Raw genomic sequence first — 26007 nt, forward strand, 5'->3', positions numbered from 1 at the left:
GGTGAGTCCAAGAAACTTCGAATCCAATGGGATGTGGCAGCATCGACTGACACTGGGCATCCAAACCAAGGCTAAATTTAATAAAATGGGAGAGGGTGGATCTTGTGAGGCTAAGAAACTTGATGAAAAACTTTGACACAAGCTCTTAGCTTCCCAACTTTGAGATGCCCATTCGCCAGAATAAAGGATTAAAAAACGCAATTCTTTAAATATGTCCCAGAGTCATACACCTAAATACATGGTAATGTTCTGACTTGTGCGAGCAACATATGAGAGCCAATACAGATTCCATTTGGAATAAATCAGGAATGTTCATTAAATAGTGCCTTGTGGACAATCCAAGTACAAACATCTGTTTCAAAACCAAATTACAACATATGCATCAGAAAAAAATGCGCATGACCCACATAAGACATTGACGTAAGGAGCAAGATTTTAGACCCTTCCGATTCCCATCCCTATTGAAAGTTGCCTATGGATTCATGGCAAAGTGAGCAGTCTAATCAACTTTGCAGCATCTCGTCGTAACCAGGAGTATTTTTCAGGGATTCATTTAGGCATCTACAAACAACATCCCCTCATCTTGTAACGGAAGCAAACAGCAGCAGCCTGCTGCATTTGTGGTATTCATCATCTTACCTTTGCCTTTCCAGTGCTTTGCAAGATGTGAACTAAGGCGGACGCCATCTCTTCCTTGTTCTTGACACTGAGAACCGGCTCCAGAACTGAACACAGAACCATGTAGTTATTGGTGATGTACTCCGCAAACTCCTTGTACATCTCCATCGGAAGGATGCTCATGCTCTGGTACCGGGCCTTAATCCGGATCATAGGCCCGGAGGACTTCCCCTTGCTGGGGTTGGATGTGACCACTGGGTACCACTTCTCGACGAACTGCCGCCCCGTGACTGCAGCCATGGGGATGTTCACCAGCCCCACATAGTTGTTCTTGTCCTTCTTCTTCTTCTTGTCCGTCTCCTTGTACAAGTGCACGGTAATGTTTTTGAGGGATGGGAGGTTGTTGAACTCAAAGTGCTCCCCCCAAAACACGTTGTCAGTTTTCAATTTACAGGTAGTTCGTGCATAGAGTCCGTCATCCAGGCAGAGTTCACACAGGTATTTCTTCTTGGCCGGCAAGTCCTTGGCTTCGATAATCCATAGCTTTAGCATGTTTTCAATTCTTCGACTGTTGTCCTGAAAAAGTAATGTAACATTTTCTCATTAGGATTTGGACTGGACAGTTATCTACATGGGCGTAAACTTTCAAATTATACATAATATTTATCTATTAAAATATATAAAAAAACTATTTCCTACCCAGCAAATATTTCAGAACTTTATATAAACTTTGTCCAATTTCAATAACAAAGAGTAAATTGTGCGATTGTTACCCTCTACTATATATTACAGTATGGCAGTAAGAGTCTAGCACCTGGACAGTAATCCCAGGACTACGCTACCAATGTAACCCGCCCCCCATGGGCAGTTGTATCAGAAAGAGCAGGGAATACACTGTTATTTTGAGAGGCGGTAATGGACGCTGGAGTACAGCGCATAAGGGAGCAAACGCACTGCTCCTCCTCATCTATGTCCAACGCGCTCCCATCCGCCATCCCTAAAAACAGTTTTTGCAAGACATTTATTTTGGTCAGATTAGAAGAAATAGATGATGATAAACCAAAGAAGAGCAAATGAGTTTAGCTATGGTTAAAGCAACAAGAAATTGTGATAGGATTGCACGTGGCCGTAAGAGCTCAGATTGGAAGCGCGAAGGCTGGAAATAGAAAGAGATGCACAGATAAGAAGCGTTAAAGGTATGGAGACTGTATTGGGAAACCAGAGAAACATGCGGCCAGAGTTGAGATTTTGCTGAGAAGATAGGGCTTAGAATAGGATCTGTGCGGAGAGGTTCACCTACAAACACACAGGTGCATTAGATTGTAAATGATGTGATATATTAGAACATAACAGACAGTTTGTAAGGTTTTATGAATAATTACCCTGGGTGAATGCTTCTGCTTTTTAGCAATTTTGTGACGTTTTCGAACAATTACGTTTTTTTATTTTTTTATGTTGATAATAAAGATTCTTTATAAAAATAGCATCTTTCTCAAAGAACAATGCGGTGAATGCTGAAATAGTGATGCTTTTCCAGTGCAGGCCTCTATCTCACGACACCCAACCCATGCTCTGCGGCTGTAATAAACACATCTCTTCTTAGCAACAAGCAGCTCTGGGCGCTGCTCCACCTTTGTTCCTCATCCAAGAGCTCCCTGACTCAACTTGTAATAAACTGTGACACAGCCTAAAGCTTGTCCCACTCCAACAAAGGAGGGTCTTTCATGCTAACCAAACAATAACTGAAGGGTTGGGCTCCAACAGCTGGTAGCTTGGGTGTGTCTCCAATACAGGGCCAAGTTATGAGCCTTCATCTCACCAGCTTTGTGAATTCTTTGCACTGTGCCTTACATTTCTCTGAATTTTAGGAATCCATCTTCTTTATCCGCATCGCTGCGGCGGCTTTTCCCGCTGTGTGCGGCGTTTTTGAAAATACTGCGTTACATGACGAGCTAAGCTTGACATCAGCATACGAGCGCCGTAGCTGATGACGAGCTGAGCTCGTCATCAGCATCGAGGGGTTAAATCAGGTAGGATCCTTGCCTCCATATTCTTCTGGCATTGCGTCAGCTATCATGCACTACGATGAAGTCTAACTCTATAGAGCTCGAGGTTTGAGATCAATGCTTCTAGATCTTCTGATGTAAGGGCATCTCTCCTTCTTAAACAGGCTTCTCCAAGACGTAGCTAGTGAGCTATAGTCTGCTTTCCAGCGGCCTGTAAGCATGGAAACATCCATTACCATGCGGGTATTGCATCGCAATGCCTTCACATCGCGGATATTACAACACAAGTCGTTACAGCAAGTCGTTTTGACTTGCGCTGGATGGCGCTATAACCTAAGGAATAATATGATTTACTATTCCAACACCTTCCCTACTGTAGGTAGACTGGTGTTGGAATAGTAAATCATACTATTCCAAGTCCAGCGCCCTCCAGCGCAAGTCGTTGTAACGACTTGCGTTGTAAAAACTGCGATGTAACGTACCGCTATCATTTTGATCGCGTTGTAAAGTCACATATTCCTGTAAGTAGATCTCCTGTGTGCAGCCTAGCTTACTAAACTAGAAGCTGTTGCTTGGCTGAATTAATATATGTAGAGCAAAACAGAAAAGTATCTATTTGGGATGAAAACATGTATTTTCTATTTTCAGAACTAGTAAGCTGGTGTTTGGAGAAAATTGGTTGAATTTCCAATATATATTTAAAGCTGATATTTGAATAATAAATCATACAGCATCAGGGAGACTTATTACAAACATTATGAGCTTGGTGCCAAGGGTATTACAATGACGTTTTGCCCAAATACAGCATTCCACACTGACAGAGTATTTTTTACATTTAGGCTGTACCATGTGTCAGATGCACTGAGGTGATCACTGCTAGTAATATAGCATTTGGTAACCAGTCTTGTAATCTTGTATGATGTGGTCACTATTACAACTCTAATAATATTAGTAGCACAGGGTGATTTTCATTGAACATAAGTAGCTTTCATCACAGAAAAGGTTAGAGAACCTTGTTCCTAAACTTCAGAGATTAGGGATTTCTCAGTCTCCTTACATTTCCAGAAAGCATTGAATGTTCTCTGTCTAAATTAAAGGAGTCTACACAATTACCTTCCCTCTCAATCCTCTGTTTTTAAACAATTAATTTGACCCCTGTCCTCTCATTCTGATAAATCGAATTCATTGCTCACTTTTGTTTGGATACAATAAAATAACCCCTCTGCTCTCATTACGCCAAAGCAAATTCACAGGTTTCTCTTGTATAGATATTGCTTCAATATTATGCCATGTTTTTAATGAGGACTTTGGTGTCAAATAATTCTCTTGTTTTTATAGTAACTGCCAAAATAATAATGGTTCTGTCGGACAAAAATACACACTGCTTTAGTATTTCAATTTTTCCTTTTGCAGGTCTCGTGCCATATATGCTTTAAATATTCGTTTTGGGACAGTGATTGAAGTAATTTGTCTTCACATGTGAAAGTATTTGAGTAAAAATTTGCTTTCATTTTTCTTTGTGGTCAGTGTGTTCGTTTGTGAATGTATTAGTACGCCTGTCTTGATATCCTGGTTAGGAACGAGACCTGCAAAAGGAAACCTTGAAATACTAAAGCAGTGTGTATTTTTGTCCGACAGAACCATTATTATTTTGTCTATTACCCTCACAGGTTCTGAGGGTTACAGGGTTACCCCATTACATGTAATGATTTATAGTAACTGCAGCAACTCTCCATATCTCAAGCGAATCCATTTTTCTTGCGCTGCATCCCAATTCAATGGCCGCCTTCATCACCCTAGCTCTTAATCAGAAGGTGTTTTGTAACTTTCCATTCCTTTGGTTAAAGCAAATGTTGATGCATTTCAGTCTTTTGATCCCATGGCAATTATGCATCAAGTATTCGTTATTTGCCAGTAATCAGTTTAATAAAGTGGCTTAGGAATCTCAGTAAAATAGGTGTTGTGATACTCACCAGACTAAAAATCGACTTAGGAAGTATTCCTTGGGTTTCTGTTAGACGATTCTGTTGATCCATCTGTATGTACACAGATTCTGATTAACCTTATGAATCTTAAAATTAGGATTCTAGGGAAGTGCCTGCATGAAATTATTTCATATGAGCAAATTACTACTTCACCAGTTAAACGTCTCCTGTTCTGTACTGGGAGTTATACAAATTCACACATTTGAAGACTATGGTTCCGAATGAAAATGTGGTAGTTAAGTCATCCTCCGACAGGGCGGCATACCCCTTACCTTGGATTTCTTGGCGGTAATGGTCGGTGAAAACGGACCTATATGTACACCCATCTAAATTACTCTGTCGGGTCCTCAGAGGGGTGGAACCATGGTGTCGATGGAGTAGTCTCTGTCGTCGTTGCACCAAAGGTCTGCCCAAATTTAAATCGGGTAGACGGATCTTTATGATGCCAGAAAGGGTACTCAGTCGCCATCTGCCAACATATAAACTGGGCCCAAAATCTCATAGTAGGTCTGCGATTTTTGGATGTGAAATTACTTAATATGGCTCCAATTACACTCATTATGAACAGCTGTCTTTGTTCATTTTAGCCTTCTCATTTGACCTTTCAATGTTATGATAGGAAAGTGGCCATCTAATTAAGAGAAAGTCATGTATTTTCAGTCTGATGTATTTTCTCTTTGAGAGTCTCAAATACTGTATTTATAGCCTCATTAAGCCTTTGATGGTTGTTCCCACAAATGCCGATCAACCAGCAGCCAACCACCAACTGAGCAAGACGTGCTACATTTTGAGATTTCAGCCAGGTCGGTGTGGCAGGAGCACTTCAGTGAGGCAGACCTGTTGGTAATGTTTTTAGTCCCTGAAGACAGCACACCCTTAACAGATGATTTATCGATGGAAAACCAAAAATGGTAGCACCGACACGAATAGTGTGGGTGTCTCTGGGGCACTGACTTAAGTACTGGGAGCTTCCAGCGAAAGTTTATCAATAAAGTTATTCTTGAAAGATGTTTCTTGTTTGTATCCAAAGTATTTTATTCATACTTCTCATGGAAATTCAATGTTTGTTCAAATTTTCTCAACAATGTAATTCTTCATTTAAAATAAATCACATCAATCCTTCCAATGCATTTCGGCACTAGGCCTTCATCAGGGAAGTCTAGCTTCACGGCGGTGTCCCCCAAGCACCGGTCCCATTTCCATTTATCAATAACTTTATTGAAAAACCTTTGCTGGAAGCTCCCAGCACTTAAGTCAGTGCCCCATGGAGACACCCACACTATTCGTGTCGGTGCTACCCTTTCTGATTTTCATTATACTCCCGAGCGGGGAGTAATCCTAGGAGCACTATACACTGAATTATTGTATGGAATTAACCTAGCAGTGCACAGCCAATATCTGTTATAGTTATCTATGGAAAATACAGTACCAATGTCCCTAGTGCACTGGATGCTTCCTACCAGAAAGTAGGCTCAGTATTTCCAGTCCTGGAGAGCCATGAATGATATAGTGGAACCAAACAGCAAAAAAGCTAGAAGAAGACACAGCCTCAGATGGCTCATTGTAAATATTCTTGGTCTTCTGAAGCCAAATCCACTGGTGATTGCAAGCCCAGGTGGTATTCATCAGAGGCAAAGCTGCAAACGATGAAATGGTTGGAAAACCCTTATTTCGTGACTTCTAAATCAGGTGGATGTTCGAGAGATTTGAGGCAAGGAAATGTGCTATTTTTGCCTTATTTCTTGTCACCTCTCACCTCTAAATGAGGTCATTATTTTATCCTTTCACCATTTGCTGTCACAACAGTATTGGTCTTTCAGGTGGAAAGGGAAACACTTTTAAATGTGGTATACACCATGCCCAGATCTTTCCTGGAGGTCATATAAGTTAAGTGATCTTGACTGAAACAGGGATTGATTGAGAACTATGAATATACACACTGAAAAATTCCTCGATACCCTACGCTCTCCACAATTTACAATAAACTTTTATGATCACCGTATGTAGGAATCGTAACATTACTAAAGTTGTTTTCATTTGGATACAATTGGAGCAGGACAAAACCCGGATGTAATACCGCAGCCCCATACAAAATATAAACAATGAAAGACAACATCAGACAGTGGAAATTCCCTCTTAACCCCTTCACTGCGGTGGCTATTCCGCCGCAGTGCTAAGGGGGCGGGGCGGGCGCATGCTGGTGAAGGAACCGCTCCATCACCAGCCGCGATTGCGCTGTGCTCATGACGGAGCGGTTCAGTCACGGCCCCGCCCGCTCAATAGAAAGTTCAGCGCAATCGCGGAATCCGCGCCGCGCAGGCGTTCCGAGCGGGCCGTGTCGGAACCGCTCCGTCATCAGCACAGCGCGACCGCGGCTGATGACAGAGTGGTTCCGTCACCAGCAGGGGAGGGGCTAAGGTCCATATGTCTCATGCATCATGTCTTGATATGAAGACATTGCATGTGTCTTTAAGCATTACCCGTCTAATAAGGTAAGGTGTGTTGCAAAGTTATCTGTTTATGAGCAGGTAATCTAGTGAACCCATGTCATTGCTCAGTGTGCCACCGGATTCAAGCTAGCCTGGCTGAAGAAGGGTGACATACCCTGAAACCGGTCCCAGGATGCTCGTTTCCGGTCCAGGGAGGACCTGGCTTGGCAGTTCGGTCTGGACTGTTACCATGAGGCACAGGGTCAAGACTGATTTGCATATGGCTGGGTCTAAACTGGGGTGGCATGGTGAGCAAAAGAACGATGGATTTAACCCAGATCTTTTGACTGGGCGAGAATGTTTGCATTGTCAGCATTCCGTCCATCATTTGTTTGCTGTAATCTAGTGAACCCACCACAGAACTAATTCCCGTCTCCTAGCACTTACAATTCTCTAAATCAGCACCAGTAAACCACCTGAATCGCTTTCCTTTATTCTGTGATCACATGGCATTTCATACCAATTTGATGTAATATTATAATTATTTATAAAGAGCACACAGAGCTTGTCGACAAGTGAGAATATTTAAAGCACAACCCAGTGCTGGCAAGTTAAGTAATTACTGGTCAACCAGCCGGGTTTTGATGAACCTTCTGAATCTAAGCAAACTGGTCTTAACAAACAATAGGAGGGGCTTGCAACATGTGGCAGCCATGACCAGGGTTGGATTGGGATTAAAAATCGGCCCGGACAGCTAAAAAAATATGGCCCACATTTGCATAGTGACTTTCCGTATAACACTGCTTCTGCGAAATTTTATTAAAAAAAGGGGGTGGGGCGTTAAAAAATACACAGATTAGATTACACTGAAAAAAAGTGAGGCCCCTTTTGCTCAGCCCTCTGCCCCCACTCAATATGCATACATTAATGGGCCGGCCTAGTGAGATAAAGTGGAGTGACACCTCTGCCTGTTGATAAAAGGGAGGTAATGGACAATCATCTACCTCCAGAAAGGCCACTCAGGCACCCACTGGGCCGCTGGCGCCATTTTAACGCAAACACCACCCAAAACAGACCCCAGGCTGCCCAAAAAAAATCAGCACACAGCTGGAAGTCTGATACCACCCCCTCGGGCATTGCCCGCCCGAGTGCCCACATTACCAATCCAACGCTGGCCATGACAGAGGGAGCCCTGTTCGCCTTCGATAACACGTATACATTTGGAAACGAGCGAGACACTTCATGAGTAGAAAATAAGGAACATCCTCTCGTATGTCACCTAAAAAAATTTTTTAGATGACCAACTTAGCCTTTGAAGAGATCCTACTCACTGCAGCTGTCAGAGACTTTCTCAGTGCAGTCTTCTGCTTCCATCAAACACTCAAGTCTATGCTTTGGAATCCAAGTCTGAGCTTTCCACGGAAATAAACCAGAAACTAACGTCCTGGTGACGGAAAAATGAGCAGCAGCATAAAAAAATTTAAATAAATAATCATCAATGTAAAAACTGACCAATTTAAGATCTTGGGAGAGGTGACTTATGCAAATAAATTAAAACAAAAATCAAAAATGGCTGCCTGTCCCACAATTGTACTTTAAATATGTCCCCAGATGAGGGACTGCGATTTGCAATAACGAGCAGCAGAAGTACCACACCGCGTACCCTTCATGCCTTTACCTTATTTGGGTGCACGGCGCGCCGTAGGTTCTCCATCCATTTATCTCGTTCGGCTGCAGAGCGACACGAAAAGCACTTACTCCCTGATGAAGCGGTCACCTGTGTGGAAAGAGAAGGCAGTTATTTCTTGACAAGCACATTACAGCTTTTTTTTTTTTTTTTTAATAACCGCTTTGCTCAGGCAGAACCCTATGCACATTGTTAGCCACCAGCTAGCCCACATGAAGGAGGGCCTTGGGCTGTAGGCTTTCAATTTCCCTTGGGCCAGGACTGGAATCTGTTAATGTCAGAGGCTCTTGTGCTCACCCCTTCCAGGGGTTTGATCACAGGGAAAAATGTCCCTGCCCAGCTGCGACTGGCTTATTTTCAGTGTCTGCATTGTGTGCGAGCTGTGTTTCGACTACTGTATGCATTTGGAATTAGAGTGTTATTTGTGGACGCCCCAGGGTGCAACCAGGCATCATATCTAAAGAATTATTCATGTGATTTTCTGACAATCCAATAAAGGGAACAGCAGGAGTCCATTGCCTGTTAGAACAGAACAGTAATAGCAAGGTGCAGCTGAGCGCCTTTTGTTTGAAAAGATATTTAGGGCGCTTTGTGGAGCCGCGTCCTGCTTTGTCTTCTCCAATATGTCTTTCCCTCAGAGGGAATAGTGAAGTATTGTATGAGAGTAATGGAAATGTCCCAGAGACATAAAAAACTTTCTATGAGACTTCCTTGTGGCTGGATGAATACTGCAAAAGAGGAAGCCATGCCAATGCTTTATGAATTAAGACCAGATTTAGATATTGGCAGATATGTTACTCCGTCACAACGGTGATGGATATCCTGTCCGACCGAATTATAAATCCCATTATATCACATGGGATTTATATTTCGGCAGAAGTTTTAAATCAGGCCCTTAGCCTTATTAGTAACCAAAATTTAAATCTACCAAAATCCAAATCTATTTGTACAGCACCCAATTTGACTTTGTTAGTACTGGGCATTGCAATTTGAAATGGTAAATGGGATATCGCCATGGTTACTGAATGCATGAAACAACAAATCACAGCTCTAAGGTTCTATTTGACTGTGTTAGGTTTGGCGCAGAGGAACAAGTCTTGTAATCAATGTTTGCTGGTTTGGGCTGTCCTCGGTCAGACACAATCTATGCGAAACGTAGACCAGAGGTGTCCAGGTCTTGGTGCCCACATGCCCAGGTTAATGGAACTTGTTCAGGATCACCCCCGGCTAGGCAGATGTTTCCTACTTAGACTTGTTGAAGGTAAATTTATCCTGTGTGGATAAATGGAAAACCCAATGTAGATCATTCAGTTGCCTTCATGCTGCGCCATCTGGAATATTGATGTAATTTTAATTATATCAATATCAGCAAAAGACGGGTTCCTGCTGATTACAAGCAGATACCACTCCTACCGACAACAATATTTGTGGTGTACCCAAAAACAAATCCCATATGTAGGTACAGTAAGAAACATACAGTGTGAATAAATGATCCCCAGACCAAATCATGGATCTGGACTCCTACCCAACGCCCCGCCTTCCCGCTGGAGTGCGGCTCCCCTGGATACACGCACAGACCCCGCACTCAGGATATCGTAGGTGACTCAGTGCACAGCTTTCAGTGCAGCTGTTCAGGCAAACAACAACCTCCTGTCAATCTGTTTAAGTCCCACTTGATCTGATTTCCAGCAATCAGCCTGTCTGTGTCCGGCGCGCGGTCAATCTGCCACATTTCATCAGTGCTAGATTCACATCATCTGCTCCAGCAGGGCTCACTGAGGAGTCTCTGTCTGCAATACTTTCATAGTCCTCGACTTGTTTACATTTAGCATCTTCATCATTGCCTGTAAATATTCAGCTTGTCACCAACAGATGAATCTGCAGCCAATGGCACAGGTTTCCCTTTCCAGTGATGAAAACCAACCCTAAAATATTTTAATCCACTTAAACCAATTTCCTGAGTTAATATAATTTACAAGGATAATAAAATCAACTACATTTTAACTTCAATGTCACAATAATAAAGATGATGTCAACAAAAATAGTAACAATCACAATACATTGATTATTAATGTCAGTGGTTTGACCCTTCTCAACCTCTCACCAGTGCTGGAAGCTAGAGCCACAAAATACACCTAGAATGGCTCCCAATGTATTTATTTATCAGGGTTTTCTAGAGCTCCGCATACCACCATGTTGTTTATTTAAGTGATCTAATAAACTCAAGTCAAATTATTTATGGGAGCCCAGTGTGATATTCTTAATTCCAGGTCCCAAGTACGGAAGGTTTTGTTAAACGCAAGATGGAAAGGTTCACTTTTCAGACCATTCCTGAAATGGCTTTGGTTCAGTGAGTCCCACAGCTTAGTGATTCAGTCGGTGGTCAGCAATAGGCAAAATGTCGCTCTAAGGTCTATCACAAGAACAAATCAGTTATTGCAGGTAATCTGGCACAGTGGATAAGGAAGGGAAAAACCGCCAGGTCCCCACGTGTGTGGCAAGCTTATGCTATATATACAAATCCTCTGGACAAGTTCATAATTAAATACATAAGTTACATAAAATATCACAATGATGCTTGTCTTTATATTTTCAGATGATTAATTCAAGATCTTTAAGCCTTCTTAGCCAACACGTGTTTCATTGCTGTTACAGGGGATTACCCCGTGACTTCTTCAGGGCTGAGGTTTGTTTCAAGATGTCTCTGAATTCCGGTGATACTTCCAACCCGGAAGGGGTTCCTATAAGTTATGCTCCTGGAGAGGTGGACCAGTTATTCTTGTGTCTGTAAAGCTAAATATGCTTCCAAATGTAAGGGAGTTTTCTTTTAAAAGAGCTGCCCCATCCAGCAGTATTCGGCCGAACCCTTTGAATCTCCAGGCCGTGGCATGTTCGCCGTGCAAATCAGCAGTCTCTGGTACAGAGAGCAAAACCACAACGAAATGCAGTGTTACCTAAAGTACGTATCAGTGCTTCAGAATTTTTTAAGCATATCTTCCGTCACATGCTGTTCCGAGTGAAGTGTTCTAAGTTCCACGGGTAGGACCAGACATGGATGGATAGCTCCTTAACTTACCCCTCACCAATGAGGCACAATGAAAGCCATTTTTGTTGTATTCTCATTAATAGGGCAAGGGACAAAGCAATTCGAGCGTATCTTAAAATTTTTGAGGAAGCACCAAAATTGATCTACTTATGGCTTGGGCTTTTCTATAATGAAACAGAAAGCCCAAAATAATGGAATAGAGTGTCACCCAGAGTAATTACAAGTGGTTCAGACTAATTCAGCCATTTTGTTTTTGTGAACTGTCCAAAGAGGGGCTGGAATGTCCTAGTGTGTTTCTCGTAGCTCTATGCCCGTAGCAACTCAGGCTGCACCTCTACGGTAAGGCTAGGATGGAGCTTAATAAGGCTGAAATGCATTTGTGTTTCCCTGTGAGCTCAGCGTGGCTATTCCTTTAGGGGTGAGGCCAATACTGATTTGCCTATTGTTGGTCCTCTTCAGAGATGACATGAAGAGCAACAAACCTTTAAGCCAAAATGCTACCAAGTGTGATTAAGAACCATTCGCTATAATTCCAGCATCTCTTGTATCACTTTTTGGTTTTCTCACTTAGCCACCCTAATTGACTAGGGTGTGTTCCGATATGTATGCAACAGCTCTCGGTGGCAAAAAATTGAAAACTGCACCTCATGGTTGAAGCCCAATAAGCCGGCAACGCTTCTGGGGGACTTGTTTCCTGCTCAGAGAGAACTTCTTCTAACAGGTAGGGGTGAACTTTTGCATCTTTTTTGGGTTGGGGCCAAAATTAATGTACATACGGTTGGCCCTCTCCTGTATTAAAAACAAAGACACACACATCAAAGGAGCTAAAGGCTACGCTGGTGATGACGATAAACAAACATCTTCTCCATCGCTTTATGTTTTCCTCGCTGGTCTTTCCACATAAACTACACCTCTTCCTCTTCTGTGGTCCCTTTCTTACTCAGGCTGGGAGTGAGACTGAACTGGTCACTGGGGCCAGCAGCGCTCCGCTTGAGTGGGGATGGTGTACACTACAGGACCCACTGAACTCATGAAAACGAAGGGTGTGGTCTCCAAGAGACAGGCCCAGCTTCCCTTCCATTGTTGGAATGATCATCGTGAACAAAAATCCTCAATCTCTGAGCTCCTTCGGTCCTGTCCACTTGGGGACCAGCCCTGGACTTTGGCTTCATGTTCACGCCAGACATTTTCACTGGAGCAAATGACCAGTGAAGAGACAATGAAGCCATGCGACCCCCCCAGACAACTTTCTAATATACAGATAACAACACAGATTGTACAGGAATTTCTTGTTGACATAAAACAAAACAAAAGTAACCAGAGAATCATCAGAGGGAAGAGAGAAATGAATTCCTTTCAATATACTTTGTAAGATTTCTTATGGGGTTCACAAGATGGACAGTAGAGGTGCGATGACTCTGTACATTTAAAGGTGTGTCTATAAAAGATGGATAAAACATCTTGGCTTGAGGTTCGCAGAGTCATGTCAGGGTGATTTGCCGGGTCTCTAAGCTCTCTGGGGGGGGGGGGGGGGGGGGTTGAAGAGGGTTGTGGGGGCGGCGGGCATCTCACAGCACGAAGTATTTCGTTATGCCACATGAGCTTGACCTCTTCTTCCAGGTGTACCAGGTACCTGTCAAGATTTCAATCATCCTCCTGAATGCTCCCCGACAGGGAAAAAGAGTCAGTTCTGCCAACATCATGTCCAAAAATGTTGACCCAGTTTGCAAAATTTCTGCCTTGAACAGATGTAAACTGGGCAGAGAGTCGCATATATTCCGACGGTGAACAGATGTTGGTGCTGGAGTCCTCAGGTTTATATGAACCTGTGTGCCTTTGAGGATAAGTGCCAGGCATTTGAGATGGATCTGGGCAGGGCTGATGAGAGGTCGGTGCCCCCACTAGGCCAGGAGCCTTTTGCTGTTCCTCTACCCAGGAATAGGGGCCCCCAGTGCAGTTTGTACAACCTGTTTGGTGCCCCCTGCTGGTGATGTAGACGGAATTGACTCTCAAGGAGTCAGTGCTTCTACATCAGGATACTGGGGGTGCAATTCGACCTGGTTTACGAATCCAGGGCATGAATATGGATCCAGGACAACTCGAGATGCAGAATAGAGGGCACGCTCTAAGGCAAAGGTGGGTAGTTAGGGCACTGCCAGCAGGCGGGCATTAGATTGCCACTCCAACTAGAGAATGTGGCTCAATAGCTTAAAGGGGGCAACAAAATCCAACTTTGCTTAGGGGGCAAATGATCCCGAATAAGCCTTGCTGATGCCACTCGCTATTACTTGTGATTAAGCACCAAGAGGCCAACGAAAGAATGAGCAGTTAATGGCTGAAACAGGGTACCAAAGGATAACGCTGCACAGAGGGTAGCAAATATCTCTGAATGAGTTCCACTGATGACACATACTAATGCAAGTGATTAAGCGCCAAGAGGGGCAAGTACTTGGCGAATGCAGCGCTATAAAGATACACAGTACCATAACAACACTGGATTCGGCTAGGCCAGTCCCTTGGGAAGGCGCAGTCTGCCCGAGAGGCCGTGTGTGACAGTCAATAAGATGCTGCATTTCCAGAGTCCCCTGCCAAGCTCCCTTTGTTTAGAATAAGCAGCGAGGAGAAATTCCAGCTGCTCTGCTAGGCTCTTCCAGGTGGGCGTGGCTTGTAAATCCATAGCAGGCCGTGTATCCCTCAGCCCCTGCCGCAGCGCCAGCCCTCGCCACAGCCCTGAACCCTCCCCGGCTGCCCCTCCATCTGCCGCCTTGAAAGGTTCAGCTGCTCCGAGGGTTGGGCCGCGCGCCTCGGTTCTTGCAGCCGCGTGGGGCGACTCGTGGGCACGGCTGCCAGGGAGCTTGGAAAGACATCAGATGCGGAGCGCCAGGCACCTGCTCGCTGGCCAGACGGCCAGACACAAGGGGTGAAAGGTCATCAACGGAAGAACAGCTATCTTTGAAAGGCGTCGAGATGGAGCGACAGATCCTGGCAGCAACAGCCCCGATGCAAAATAGCGTTCATAGCCACACAGCGCCTGTGAAGCTTAAAGTGGCCATGATTGGATAAACAGTGCTCAGGTTTTGACTATAGTATAGTTTCCATGCCTGTCCCTTCTGGGCCGGCTTTAGCGCTGGGTGCGCCCGGTGGTACAATGTTGGTTGGCACCCACCCAGCCATGGTGGAGGTTTCCACCACCTCCAGCACGGATTCCCTCACCACCACCCTTTAACAGTGCCCCTCAAGTCTCCACAACCACTCTCTTTCAGATGCATTTAATTATTTATTTAGCACCACTCATACCAGTGTAAGGTGTCAGAGCACTTTGCAATACACACAAATTACACACAGGCACTCAATCGTACGTGTGTAAATCAGTGTATAGGAAATGTTACATACGCCAGAGGACTGCAAGGTGTGGGATTCATGTGTCCTCCATACTGGTAGGCGGTATAGATTAACAGTACTTGACTAGAGAAGCACAAACTCAGAAATGAAACCGCAACACCATAGTTGAGTGTTCTCTTTAATAATAAGAATCGAATCCTATCCAAAGGAACCCTTTTTTGCAACAGTAATCTATGCTCTGATCTATACCTTGCAGTTTGCAGGCAGCTCTTGATTACAGTTAATAATTCATTGTTCTATATTAGGATTTTAATTTATAAAGTGCAAGTAAAAAAAGGATCTCTCTTTCAAAAGCAGGAACCCAATGACCTATTGGCATTATATGCACTTTGTGACCTGCATGGAACACTGTTCTTTGCAGCAGGCACATTAACTCAGTATGGTAACTTATGATGAGTCAAAACTTCTAATAGACAAACTTCCATCCCTCTCCAGGAAGAACATTAATCAGTTATCTTGACATTTTCATGGTTGCCTGAAAATTGCTGGAGGCAAGGAACACAGCAGTAGGTGCTTTTAGAACCAAAATAAACTTGCAAACACAGCGCCCCCTGAAGTTACCACCCGGTGCGGTGGCACCAGTCGCACTGCCCTAGAGCCGGCCCTGAATCTCTTTTCCGGGCTTCTGGCAAAATACAGTTCACAATAAACTTTGAGCTCAAGTCCCGCCAGAGCTTAATTTGTGAAAGAGTAAGTGCCGGGGCCCACAGATTTGTGCAGAAGGCCGTGGTCCGTTCCCTCAAAGGTCGAGGGGTGTGGAATACCAAGACTGTGTGGTCTTGAACCCACCTCGCCTCTTTCATCCACCATCAAACCATCCCTGCTCTTATCTCTCTGTTTTAGGTTTGTTTTCATGCCTGCTTCCTTTCTTTAACACAGATTTTATTTTTTTTCTTCACCTCCTTCATACAACCTTTTGTGTTTTTCTCTCCCTTACTCTGGGTCAAATTCTGATTATGAATAAATAACGCTAATCCACAAAAAAGAGTTCAGGTGGGGCCCACCTGCAACTACCAGCTCAAATTAAGTACGGAGTCCTGCAGTCCTAAAGAATCGCTATAATTTCATAGACAGGTCAGAGCACAAGACAACATTTGAAATGCATTTACCACCCCAGCAATGTGTTAGCAAGTTAAATAGGATTTTTTTTACAATGCAGACTAAGCTCACCACAGGAGTAGGGCCCTTTACAGAGAACATTAGTATGGCAGCGGGGCAGTGTCAACCACAGACAATAGTGAGGTTTGTTGAAAGAAGCTTTCTAAACCCCAAGAGTGACAGTGGAGAGAGAGGCGCTTTTGGTGAATAGGCAGAACACTGCTCCAGGCTGTGCTTGGCTGGAAGCGTGTCGGCTTGCAGTGAGGCCTATGGCGAAGGACTCTGGTGTCACGTGTGATGACTGGGATGGTGCTCTGTTGATTGGAACTGTACTCACCAGCACTCTGTACTAGGGATTTTACATTATACCTATATGCCGTTTGTGGCACAGCTAGATAAAGGGATTTGCCCAGGATCACACACACACAGCAGTTAATTTGAGCCGGTGGTTGCCAATGGGAGTCACTGTCACTCGTTTTTTTTAGAGACTGGCACTTATTTTTTCTCATTAGACGTTTCCCGGGAGTAACAGAGGGAAAATTGCACAAATTGGAAAGAAAGAGAAAGACGGAAACCCCGTAAAAAAAGGGAGAAAGCAGGAACCTGTTAGGAATGAGGTGTGGCATTCGCTGCCTAGTGTCAACCTGTGGACCAAATCAAACATTCAACCCCCAGTCAAGAGATCTGGGTTAAATCCATCATTCTTTTGCTCACCATGCCACCACAGTTTAGACCCAGCCATATGCAAATCAGTCATGACCTTGTGCCCAATGGGAACAGTCCAGCCTGAACTGCCAAGCCAGGTCCTCCCTGGACCAGAAACAAGCATCCTGGGACCGTTTTTTTTATTGCATTTTATCATCGTATACAACAAGCATAAACACAATGCCAACAGGTGCTGTATGGAGCATTACAAATCACATGTGCCCTACAGTGCCATAAACGCAACCTCAAGCATATTAAATCCAGATCCCCCCATCCTAGAGAGCTAGGATAACCCAACCCACTAGGACACAGCTGGAATCGACTGTAGGTAGGCTGCAAATGGGCCCCAGATGACGTTTGTCCTTGAGGGCCGCGCCAGTTTTCCGGCAAACAGTTCCAGCTGGTCCCTGCAGTATGCCATGGCATTGAGCCACTGATTGGTTTTTGGTACTGCTTTTTTGCCGCCGTGTCTGGTCACTCTCCTTTTCACTAATAGTAATGCCACCGCCACCACTTTACGATTGGCCAATTGTAGAGGTTTAACTATCCCAAGCAAGCACATCTGGGAAGTGGCACTCCCCCAGCTCCATCACCATATCTGTGAGCGCCTTCGCAACCTGCTCCCTGAATTGCCCGATAGGAGCGCCAACCAAGCCAGGCGCATGACGTCCGCCCCCAATGTCTCACCATCGCACATAGTTCACGTCCACTCTGATCCCGTATTTAAACAATTTGACAGGAGTAGAATCCATTTGCTGCAAATATTTAAAAATGTATAATGCACAAGTTACAATTGGGGGTGAGCAAACCTGTTAGTGCACAACAAAAACCACAGTCCGCCAGGGTTAATGGCGTATCAAGTATGTTGTTCCACTTGCCTGATGCCGTGCTCTGGGCTGCTGGCCTGTCGCTCTGTAATGCATTATACAAGTTAGTAATAATGTTCCTACATGTGGTGCTAGTGAGAAAAATTTGGAGCACCCCAAGAGCAAGGGGCTCGGCAGGTGATTGGGGATACAGCTCCCTCAGGGCAGCTCCAAGGTGATAGTATGTGATGGTCAGTAGTGGGGCCTGAAAGGCACACACGGTTTTGGCCTAGGTGTCTTTGTGACACCTGATTCTCGAAGCCTGAGAGGATGTAGGGTGTAAATTCTGAGAGATAGCCAGGATGCTCAAATGCTATCAGTGCACAGAATTTTAATGTAGCACATTCACTGTGAACGAGAAAAGTACCATGTGTTTAAAAATACAGAACACGCATCTTTGGGAAAAGTGATAAGAATGCTTCTAACATCTCAAAAACAAGTCTCTGTGCTTATTCGAAGAATTGCACTTTAATAATGCCCTCAAAATAGTTAATTCCAAAGTTATGAAAATCTTCTGCTTTTGATAGCTTTCCACTGTGGAAAAACATAGTTATAATTAATAAATTATTAAAACACTCTTGGAAAAATAAAAAATAAATAAAGAATACTATACAACTATCTTCTGGTGATGGTTGGACCTCGTTGCTCCCGCTCCCATCATTAGTGTGTTGTCTGTGGATATTCAAGTATTCCTGATTGAAACTAGCGCGGAGCATCTTTGAGAGCAGAGAAGATGGAGATTGGGAGCAGGTGTCGATACTGGATGGCCCAGCAGAGGTCAGCTCACTCTGGACTGTTGAGAAGATTGACGAATGGAAAGGGAATGCACATCATTGGCCCGTGAGGGCCTAATCAAAGCTTGATCCTCAGGGTGCTCCCAGAAGAGAATTTACATTCAATCAATCGAAATGAAATGCATTTACATAATCAGTCGTTAGCCATAAAATCCGACATTGAACCATCCCCCCGTAGACCGACGTAGGCCACCCCCGCTTTATGGGTAATTAGAGCCCAGAGGACCCTCTACTCGCCATGTTCTAAAGCTCTAACGCGATCTGTAGAACTGAAGCATGGATTTTTCGGTGATCATGTGAACATCTTGAGTCAATCAGGTATTTAAGACCATAAAAAATCTTGCATTGCATAGAAGGCAAAACTCTGTATTTTTGCAGAAGAAACATGCCATAGGTTTGTAAGATGTATACTTTGTTTGCATGAAGGAAATTGATCTAAACCTTGAAATCTCGTTACCAATGTCTTCATCCTAATTTCAACGTTTTCCATTGGGCGGTTCCTAAACTTGGATGATCTTCCTTCTAAAGTAGGCAAACACCTCTTTCTCCAGCGATGCTCATGCCGGCCATATGGGACATGGGATAATTCTACAGGACTACATGCATCAAACAACATCCAATCAGATTTGCTCAATGCAGTCATCAGTTCTACTCATATCACAGTTGTAAAGCGCATGCTAGGATGAAAGGAGCTCCTTTAATGCAGACTATTATGGGCTAGTTTTGTCTGACTCCAGGTAAGGAGATGAAACACTTGGTTAAGGAGACAATGATGCCTCACTTCCTGGTTTGTGTGAAGATAAGCATGCATGTTCCTCCCAGAATGCCGAGGGGCTTGGATGGTAGCTGTACAGCCTCTTGAGTGTGCCTTTCGCTGGTGCTGAAACCAGCAGTAATTCTCAAGCGAACATCTGGAGCCCGGGTCCCCAGACTCCCATTGTTTTGAAGGCACTGATAAACAGAGCATGGGAAGAGATCTCAGGGGCCCTCTCTGTTTCTTTTCTTCTTGACAGTCTAAAACTGGCTAGCAGCCTCATTCTGTGTATGCCCTGCTGTGGATTTCACTAGAAAGTCCTATCTTTTTGGAGCCTGGGGAGAAAAGAGCCAGGTGTCCTCTGCAGGGATGCAGTGTTTACTTGTACACAATGAAGTTAATGTATTCATAGAGTGAACGTCACACCCTTGAAGAGGCTGGAGTACTTTCTACAACACTTTTGGGGATGTACAGATGTTGCCAAAGTTGAGCGTTGGACACAGCCCGGCCTGGAGTTTTGTGGGATGAGCAGCCCCGGATCATCCGTGGATCATTCCTATGTGGTTGCATCTGTCACAGGCTGTGACCTGAGGATTTGGACATCCCTCCCCTGAGGTCCAGGCAGGCACGTTCAGACTCTATTCAAAAAGACGAGAAATGCCTCCCAAGTGGACGACGTCTCATCTGTGTCATCCTAAAGCCTGACCCTCGCGCTTGGTACAGTGGGGTTTCACGGTCTGTCTTTGAGTTCTACAGCTGCTGCTCCACTTTCTCTTATACACTGTTCTATGCTTTCGCTTAGAGATGCACCATCCATCTGTAAGCTATAGGTATCAGATTTGCGCTCCATACCCACCCATCCTAAAAACAGTATTTGACATGTATTACTTATTGACATCTATAAAGCTCACTGATGCCCCCTGTGCTCTTTGATCTTAAGACATTTACAAATATAAAGAGAAACTGCAACCTTATCTGCTGCATAGTAACTGACTGCTGGAATATGACAGGCGCCCACGAAGCTCTGAAGAGTTTTTGACTGGAATCCCACCTTGTAATGATATCTGCACTGATTTGGGCAGTCCTGAAAGCAGGATCTCTCGGTCAAATGCTTTGACAGCTTTTTGAGCCAGTAACTTCCACTTTCAACAACATAAAGTTACTACAACTTGTGATTCCCTTATTAGGCCTCACCAATCAACACTGCCATTGGCTGACCCCATTGGGCTTGAACCAACAAGATTGAGAAACCAACACGAAGGTTAACGCAGCAGGAGTCATCTGTTCTTGCTGACATCACTCACTCTCTCTTGTCACATACTCTCTGAGCACAGTGTTCAAAGAACAGAGCATCTCCGTGTGATAGGATTCAATACGCACAAGCATCCTGCTTACGTGTAAAGAATCCTGAGTTGGTGCGCGCCTTGAGCAACCTCCCATCCTTCTCCAGCTAGGTTTGCGCTCTATAAATACTTATACATATACGCATTCAAATTGAACTGAACAATGACGCTGGTCTGGCCACCGCGTCCTCTACTGCTCTGATGCCCAAGGGGTTGGACGATCATGAGTCCGGACGATCATGGGTCCAGACGATCATGGGTCCAGACGATCATGGGTCCAGACGATCATGGGTCCAGACGATCATGGGTCCAGACGATCATGGGTCCAGACGATCATGGGTCCAGACGATCATGGGTCCAGACGATCATGGGTCCAGACGATCATGGGCCCAGACGATCATGGGTCCAGACGATCATGGGTCCAGACGATCATGGGTCCAGACGATCATGGGTCCAGACGATCATGGGTCCAGACGATCATGGGTCCAGACGATCATGGGTCCAGACGATCATGGATCCGGACGATCATGGTGCGGCAGCTGGTCTGAACGTGACCCTGCTGGCCTCCTCTTTGTATCCCACTCACCTTGAAGGACATCTGCATGTAAACAAAAGTGGAAGCAGACAAGATCTATGGGGGGGACACTTGCTTTTTTTAATTTTACAGAAGCAGCTCCCGTACTTTGTGTTAAAAAAAACAACCATACCTGAACAATTATTGTGGCCCGAGAAGTGCCTCTGCATAAAAGTGAAGGGAGCTCATGGTTGGGGGAGGGGGGATTTTTCCTGTGCTGTGAAGCTAAGGAAGGGACACAGAGCCAAGAATGAAACACGCATTCTCAACAGGGTGCCTGCTACCTGAAAACATTTAAATGTGTACAATTGGCTAATTACCAATTGTAAGGGCTGCTGAGAAGCCAGATTAGGCTTTAATTGATGGAGTTAACTGAGGCTTCAAGCGGATAATGAGTGATTTATTCTCTTTGATACTTCATGTCAAGGTGTTATAGAAAATGTACTTTTAATAGACAAGTGTTTGCACTAGGTATAGTTTACCTATTACTAAAATATATATGTTTAAAGCACTTGTTTTATCTTAAAACACCAAATCCTTTGTAGCAGCCAAAACTTAAAATGGTTCAACGTTCAACTTAAAATAGTCTAAACATGCCGTTGTTTTAAATGGGTGTGAATGAATGAATGAAATGGCATTTGTAACGCGCAACTATGCCCAATGGGCGTCAAGGCGCCTAATGCAAACAACTAGCTGACGGCAGTCAGAAACAGGAGCTTACTGATATGCTTTAGTGAAAAACCAAGTTTTCAACGCTTTCCTGAAGAGATCAAGTGAAGGCAGTGATTTGATCTCCAGGGGAAGTGTATTCCAGATCTGGGGTGCCAGGATGGAGAAGGCCTTGCTCCCCCATCTAGCCTTCTTAGCTCGCGGAATAACCAGTTGGTTTAGCTCTAGCGAGTGTAAACATCTGTTCGGAACATACCTAGTGAGCAGAGATCCAAGGGCATCAGCTGGGCCTGCCATCAGAGCACTATATGTGAGGCAGAGAAGTTTGAACAGGACTCTGGAGGGAATAGGGAGCCAATGGAGATTCTTCCTAGCCAAGGTCATAGAGGACAGCCAAGGCAGGGCCAGAACAAAACGCGCCGCCGCATTTTGTACAACCTGCAGGCGCTGCAGAAGGCCCTTGTTGGCCCCGGCATAAAGTGAATTACAATAGTCGAGCCTTGAGCCAACAAGAGCAATCACAACCTGCTTCCGTGCCTGAGGGGAAAGATAGTGGACAATTCTTTTCAGAGTCCTAATGACACCCCAGCAGGTGGCCACCGTCCTATTGACCTGGAGTTCCATGGAGAGCCGAGTGTCAAAGATGACGCCTAGGTTCCTAGCAGATTGTGTGGGAGAGGGGCAGATGCCTAAAGATGAAGGCCACCACTCACCCGACCACATGCCCTGGTCTTTGCCAAAGACCAGGACCTCTGTCTTGTCACCATTCAGCTTTAGTGAGTTGAGAATCATCCACTCTGCAACAAGTTGCATGCAGGATCTAAAGCTTGACGCAGTGAGATTAACAGAGTGGGTCAGGGACACCATAATCTGCGTGTCGTCGGCATACGACACTACCTCCATCCCCTGAGATCTTACTAGTCTTGCAAGGGGGGCCACGTAGATATTGAACAGGGTCGGACTTAATGCCGACCCCTGTGGCACCCCGCATTGCAAAGACTTAACAGGGGAGAGGTACTCTCCTAGCATTACACGCTGCTCTCGTTGGTGAAGAAAGGAGCTCAGGAGACTGAGGGCCGGTCCTGCTACCCCTGCCTCCCTTAACCTAGATGTTAAAGTGTCGGGAGACAGGGTATCGAATGCTGCTGTAAGATCCAGCAGTACAAGCACGGTGGTTTGCCCCAGATCTACTTTCCTGCGGATATTATCCGTGACTTTAGTCAAAGCAGATTCCGTGCTATGTAGCTTTCTAAAGCCATGCTGGGACCCATCCAAAAACCCTGAAGCATCAAGGAAATTGGAAAGATGATAATTCAAGTGGGCCTCCAGCATCTTAGCAGGGGCCGGCAAGAGGGATATTGGCCTGAAGTTCTTCAATATGCCGGGATCCAGGGTGGACTTTTTGAGAAGAGGCTTTACAATAGCTCTCTTCCATGCCACCGGGAAAATACCATGTTCCATGGCTCCATTCATTATTTCCAACATCGGAGGAAGAATGATGTCCCTACGGTCCTTTAGTATTTTCAAAGGAACCGGGTCCCGCGGAGAAGCTGATTTTGTTTTATCTAGGAGGAGATTGAGTCCTTCCAGGGAGAGCGCAGGGAAATGGTTAAGGACCTGAGGAGTATCCGCATCCCAAGATTCCAGAAGTTTGACTCGAGAGGAGTCCTCCTCACTCAGAGAATTCCTCTGAGATTGTAGAGCTAGATAGATATCATCTATTTTTTTATAGAAGAAGTCTGAGATGTTGTTACATAGCTCCTGTGAAGCAACCACGGGATCAGGTGCCTGGAGAGAGCATAGAGAGTCCACGATCTTAAAGAGCTCTTTAGATGACGCGAGAGCACAGGTCAAGTTGGTAAAGTAATCCTGTTTTTCCTTAATCACTCTGCTCTTATATTCTCGTAACATGCCCTTGTAAGCTTCTCTATCTTTAGGGTCCCAGGATTTGCGCCATCCCCGTTCCTTCTTTCTGCATTTTTGTCTGAGAAGCCTCAGTGCATCAGTAAACCAAGGAGCTGTTGGCTTCTGTCGCGCTACAAATTTAAGAGAGGGGGGGGCTAGCTCATCTACGGCTTCGGTAATAGAGTCGATGAGTTCTTGTGCCACCTCATCCACCATCCGCTGAGATGTGATATTAGTATGTGAACACTAGACAAAGATTAAGTACACATGATAGGTGTTCACAACCCATTTTAATGGGGAATTCAGGTGAATCTTTGTTACATATTACGGGGGTGTAATGGTAGTTAGCACCATTATATAGTTTTCACACTTTTCTCAATATTCACATTTAGTTGAGTTAGGTGAATTATTCTTTTTTTCGTGAAAGTGTTGATGATGATAACGTGAGCACAGTGGTGAGTACCTACCAGCAGCTCGATGGTGGTTGCTTACGCAAGGCACTTTCTAACGCACCTCACATTTTTTCCATATATTTTTAAAAAATCTTTTTTTGTCCTCATTTGCCACCAATCTCACTTCACTATGCACCCATGATCAAGGCACTTTCTGCCCCACCTCACATTTTTTCCATATCGTTTCACATTGTTTATGACTAATGTCCCAGTGTGATCTGTAATGTCTTTAGGAATACTGGGGCATGGCTGTGGTTGAATGTTTTATATATTTTTTAGAATAATCACACACATATGGGGGGTATGACTGAAATAGTATAAGCATATCCTACCTAGGAGGTATAGTTGATACCCAGTGTCTTAAGAATATAATAGGTTTCTGTGTATGCATCAAAATCAGGCCTGTGTGTTGAGTTTCCACTTTGTTACCTGAATATAAAATAATGCAGAAACCTTAAACGAAAAACACATGCAAGATAAGCTAGTTCAGTGGAAATACATTATTTTACACTATGAGGTCCCCATATATGTTTGTTTATCCCCTTCTTGGACAACAAGTAAATAATGACGGTATGGAAAACTGCCAAGTTGTGCTTTCAATCCATCTACATTTACAAATGCTTGTTGAGCCATTTGTGCCCCCCTGGGAACGCAGTCCTGGACTCCCAGGGGAGCGTGCCACACAGTTTCAAGACCTCTGCTCTAGAGACTTTTACCACCAGATGCGCCAAGAAGCCTATCTACCCTCAGCACACACTCCAACTGCTATGGTGATAAATAAATTGTGACAGCTTCCAAACAACATCTCGGGCTGAGACCGCCAGCGAGGGGGCGGGCGGTTAATTCCGAGCCTTAACAAGGGAGGAAAATCGATGGCTAATTACTTGTAAGCATTGATCGCCAGCCCGCTCATTGTGTTTCATCTTTGTAGACAAAACAGCATTTCTGCAAACTTCTTCAAGCCCCTTGTTTACTCGAGGAGGAGAGCAGGGCCCTGGCTGTTTATATCAGCAGTCCAGGATCTCCTGCTGCTCTCTGCCCCTCTCTCTCTCCTCCTCTGGCTGAAAGGCTCCGCTCGGATATTGTCTGAAGATGAAGAGGCCTTTTCTGCTTTCAAGAGCACAAGTGAATGACCTGGTGTTTTTTTTCCCTCTTTGAGAAAGTGTACCACCCGAGAAAAGAATGGAGGAAGCTGCTATGTTCCCTGAATTTTGGGGAGTTGGAATATTAATTTAAGGCCATTTGTGGAAAGGGGCGGCACCTCCACTATGGCGGGGGAGTGTCGCCCCACTGCTGCTACCCAGCAGAGGCAACAGTGAAAAATAAAATGATGATAAAATAATCTTATCATTTTATTTTTCACTGAGCAATCGGAGTCATGGGGCGGGGCCAGGCCTTCCTGCGTTTCAGGGAGGAGAAGTGATGGGCACTGCTAAGTGCGCATGTCGGTTTGGACGGCCGTCTTGGGACGGCCAAACTGAGATGGGCAGTATGCAATTCTCCAACCGGAGCTGTGTTGCACAGCCAGGTGGAGAACAGACACAGGCTCCGAGGCCCTGTCTGAGTGCCACACCAGGCCACTCAGACCAACCAAGAGGAGAGTAGTTGGCGTAACGGCTAGGGCGGTCCACCTCGAATCTGGGGAACCGGGTTCGAGTGTCGGCAATGACGCTG

The 26007-nt window shown here is 44.8% G+C and overlaps 1 protein-coding gene across 9 annotated transcripts in view; it reads right to left on the reverse strand.

Moving 5' to 3' along the window:
• DAB2IP (DAB2 interacting protein) overlaps positions 1-26007 on the reverse strand; it is a 1377413-nt gene that overhangs the window by 283365 nt on the left and 1068041 nt on the right. For all 9 annotated transcript variants that reach the window (XM_086920966.1, XM_086920964.1, XM_086920965.1 and 6 more), the window contains 2 exons: positions 8717-8815; positions 640-1194 (listed from right to left, as the gene is read on the reverse strand). In XM_086920966.1, the coding sequence (XP_086777092.1) occupies positions 640-1194; positions 8717-8815 (654 nt within the window). The remainder of the gene's footprint in view (positions 1-639; positions 1195-8716; positions 8816-26007) is intronic.

Source organism: Lissotriton vulgaris, chromosome 5, assembly GCF_964263255.1.
Source record: "Lissotriton vulgaris chromosome 5, aLisVul1.2, whole genome shotgun sequence".
Classification (NCBI taxonomy): Eukaryota; Metazoa; Chordata; class Amphibia; order Caudata; family Salamandridae; genus Lissotriton; species Lissotriton vulgaris.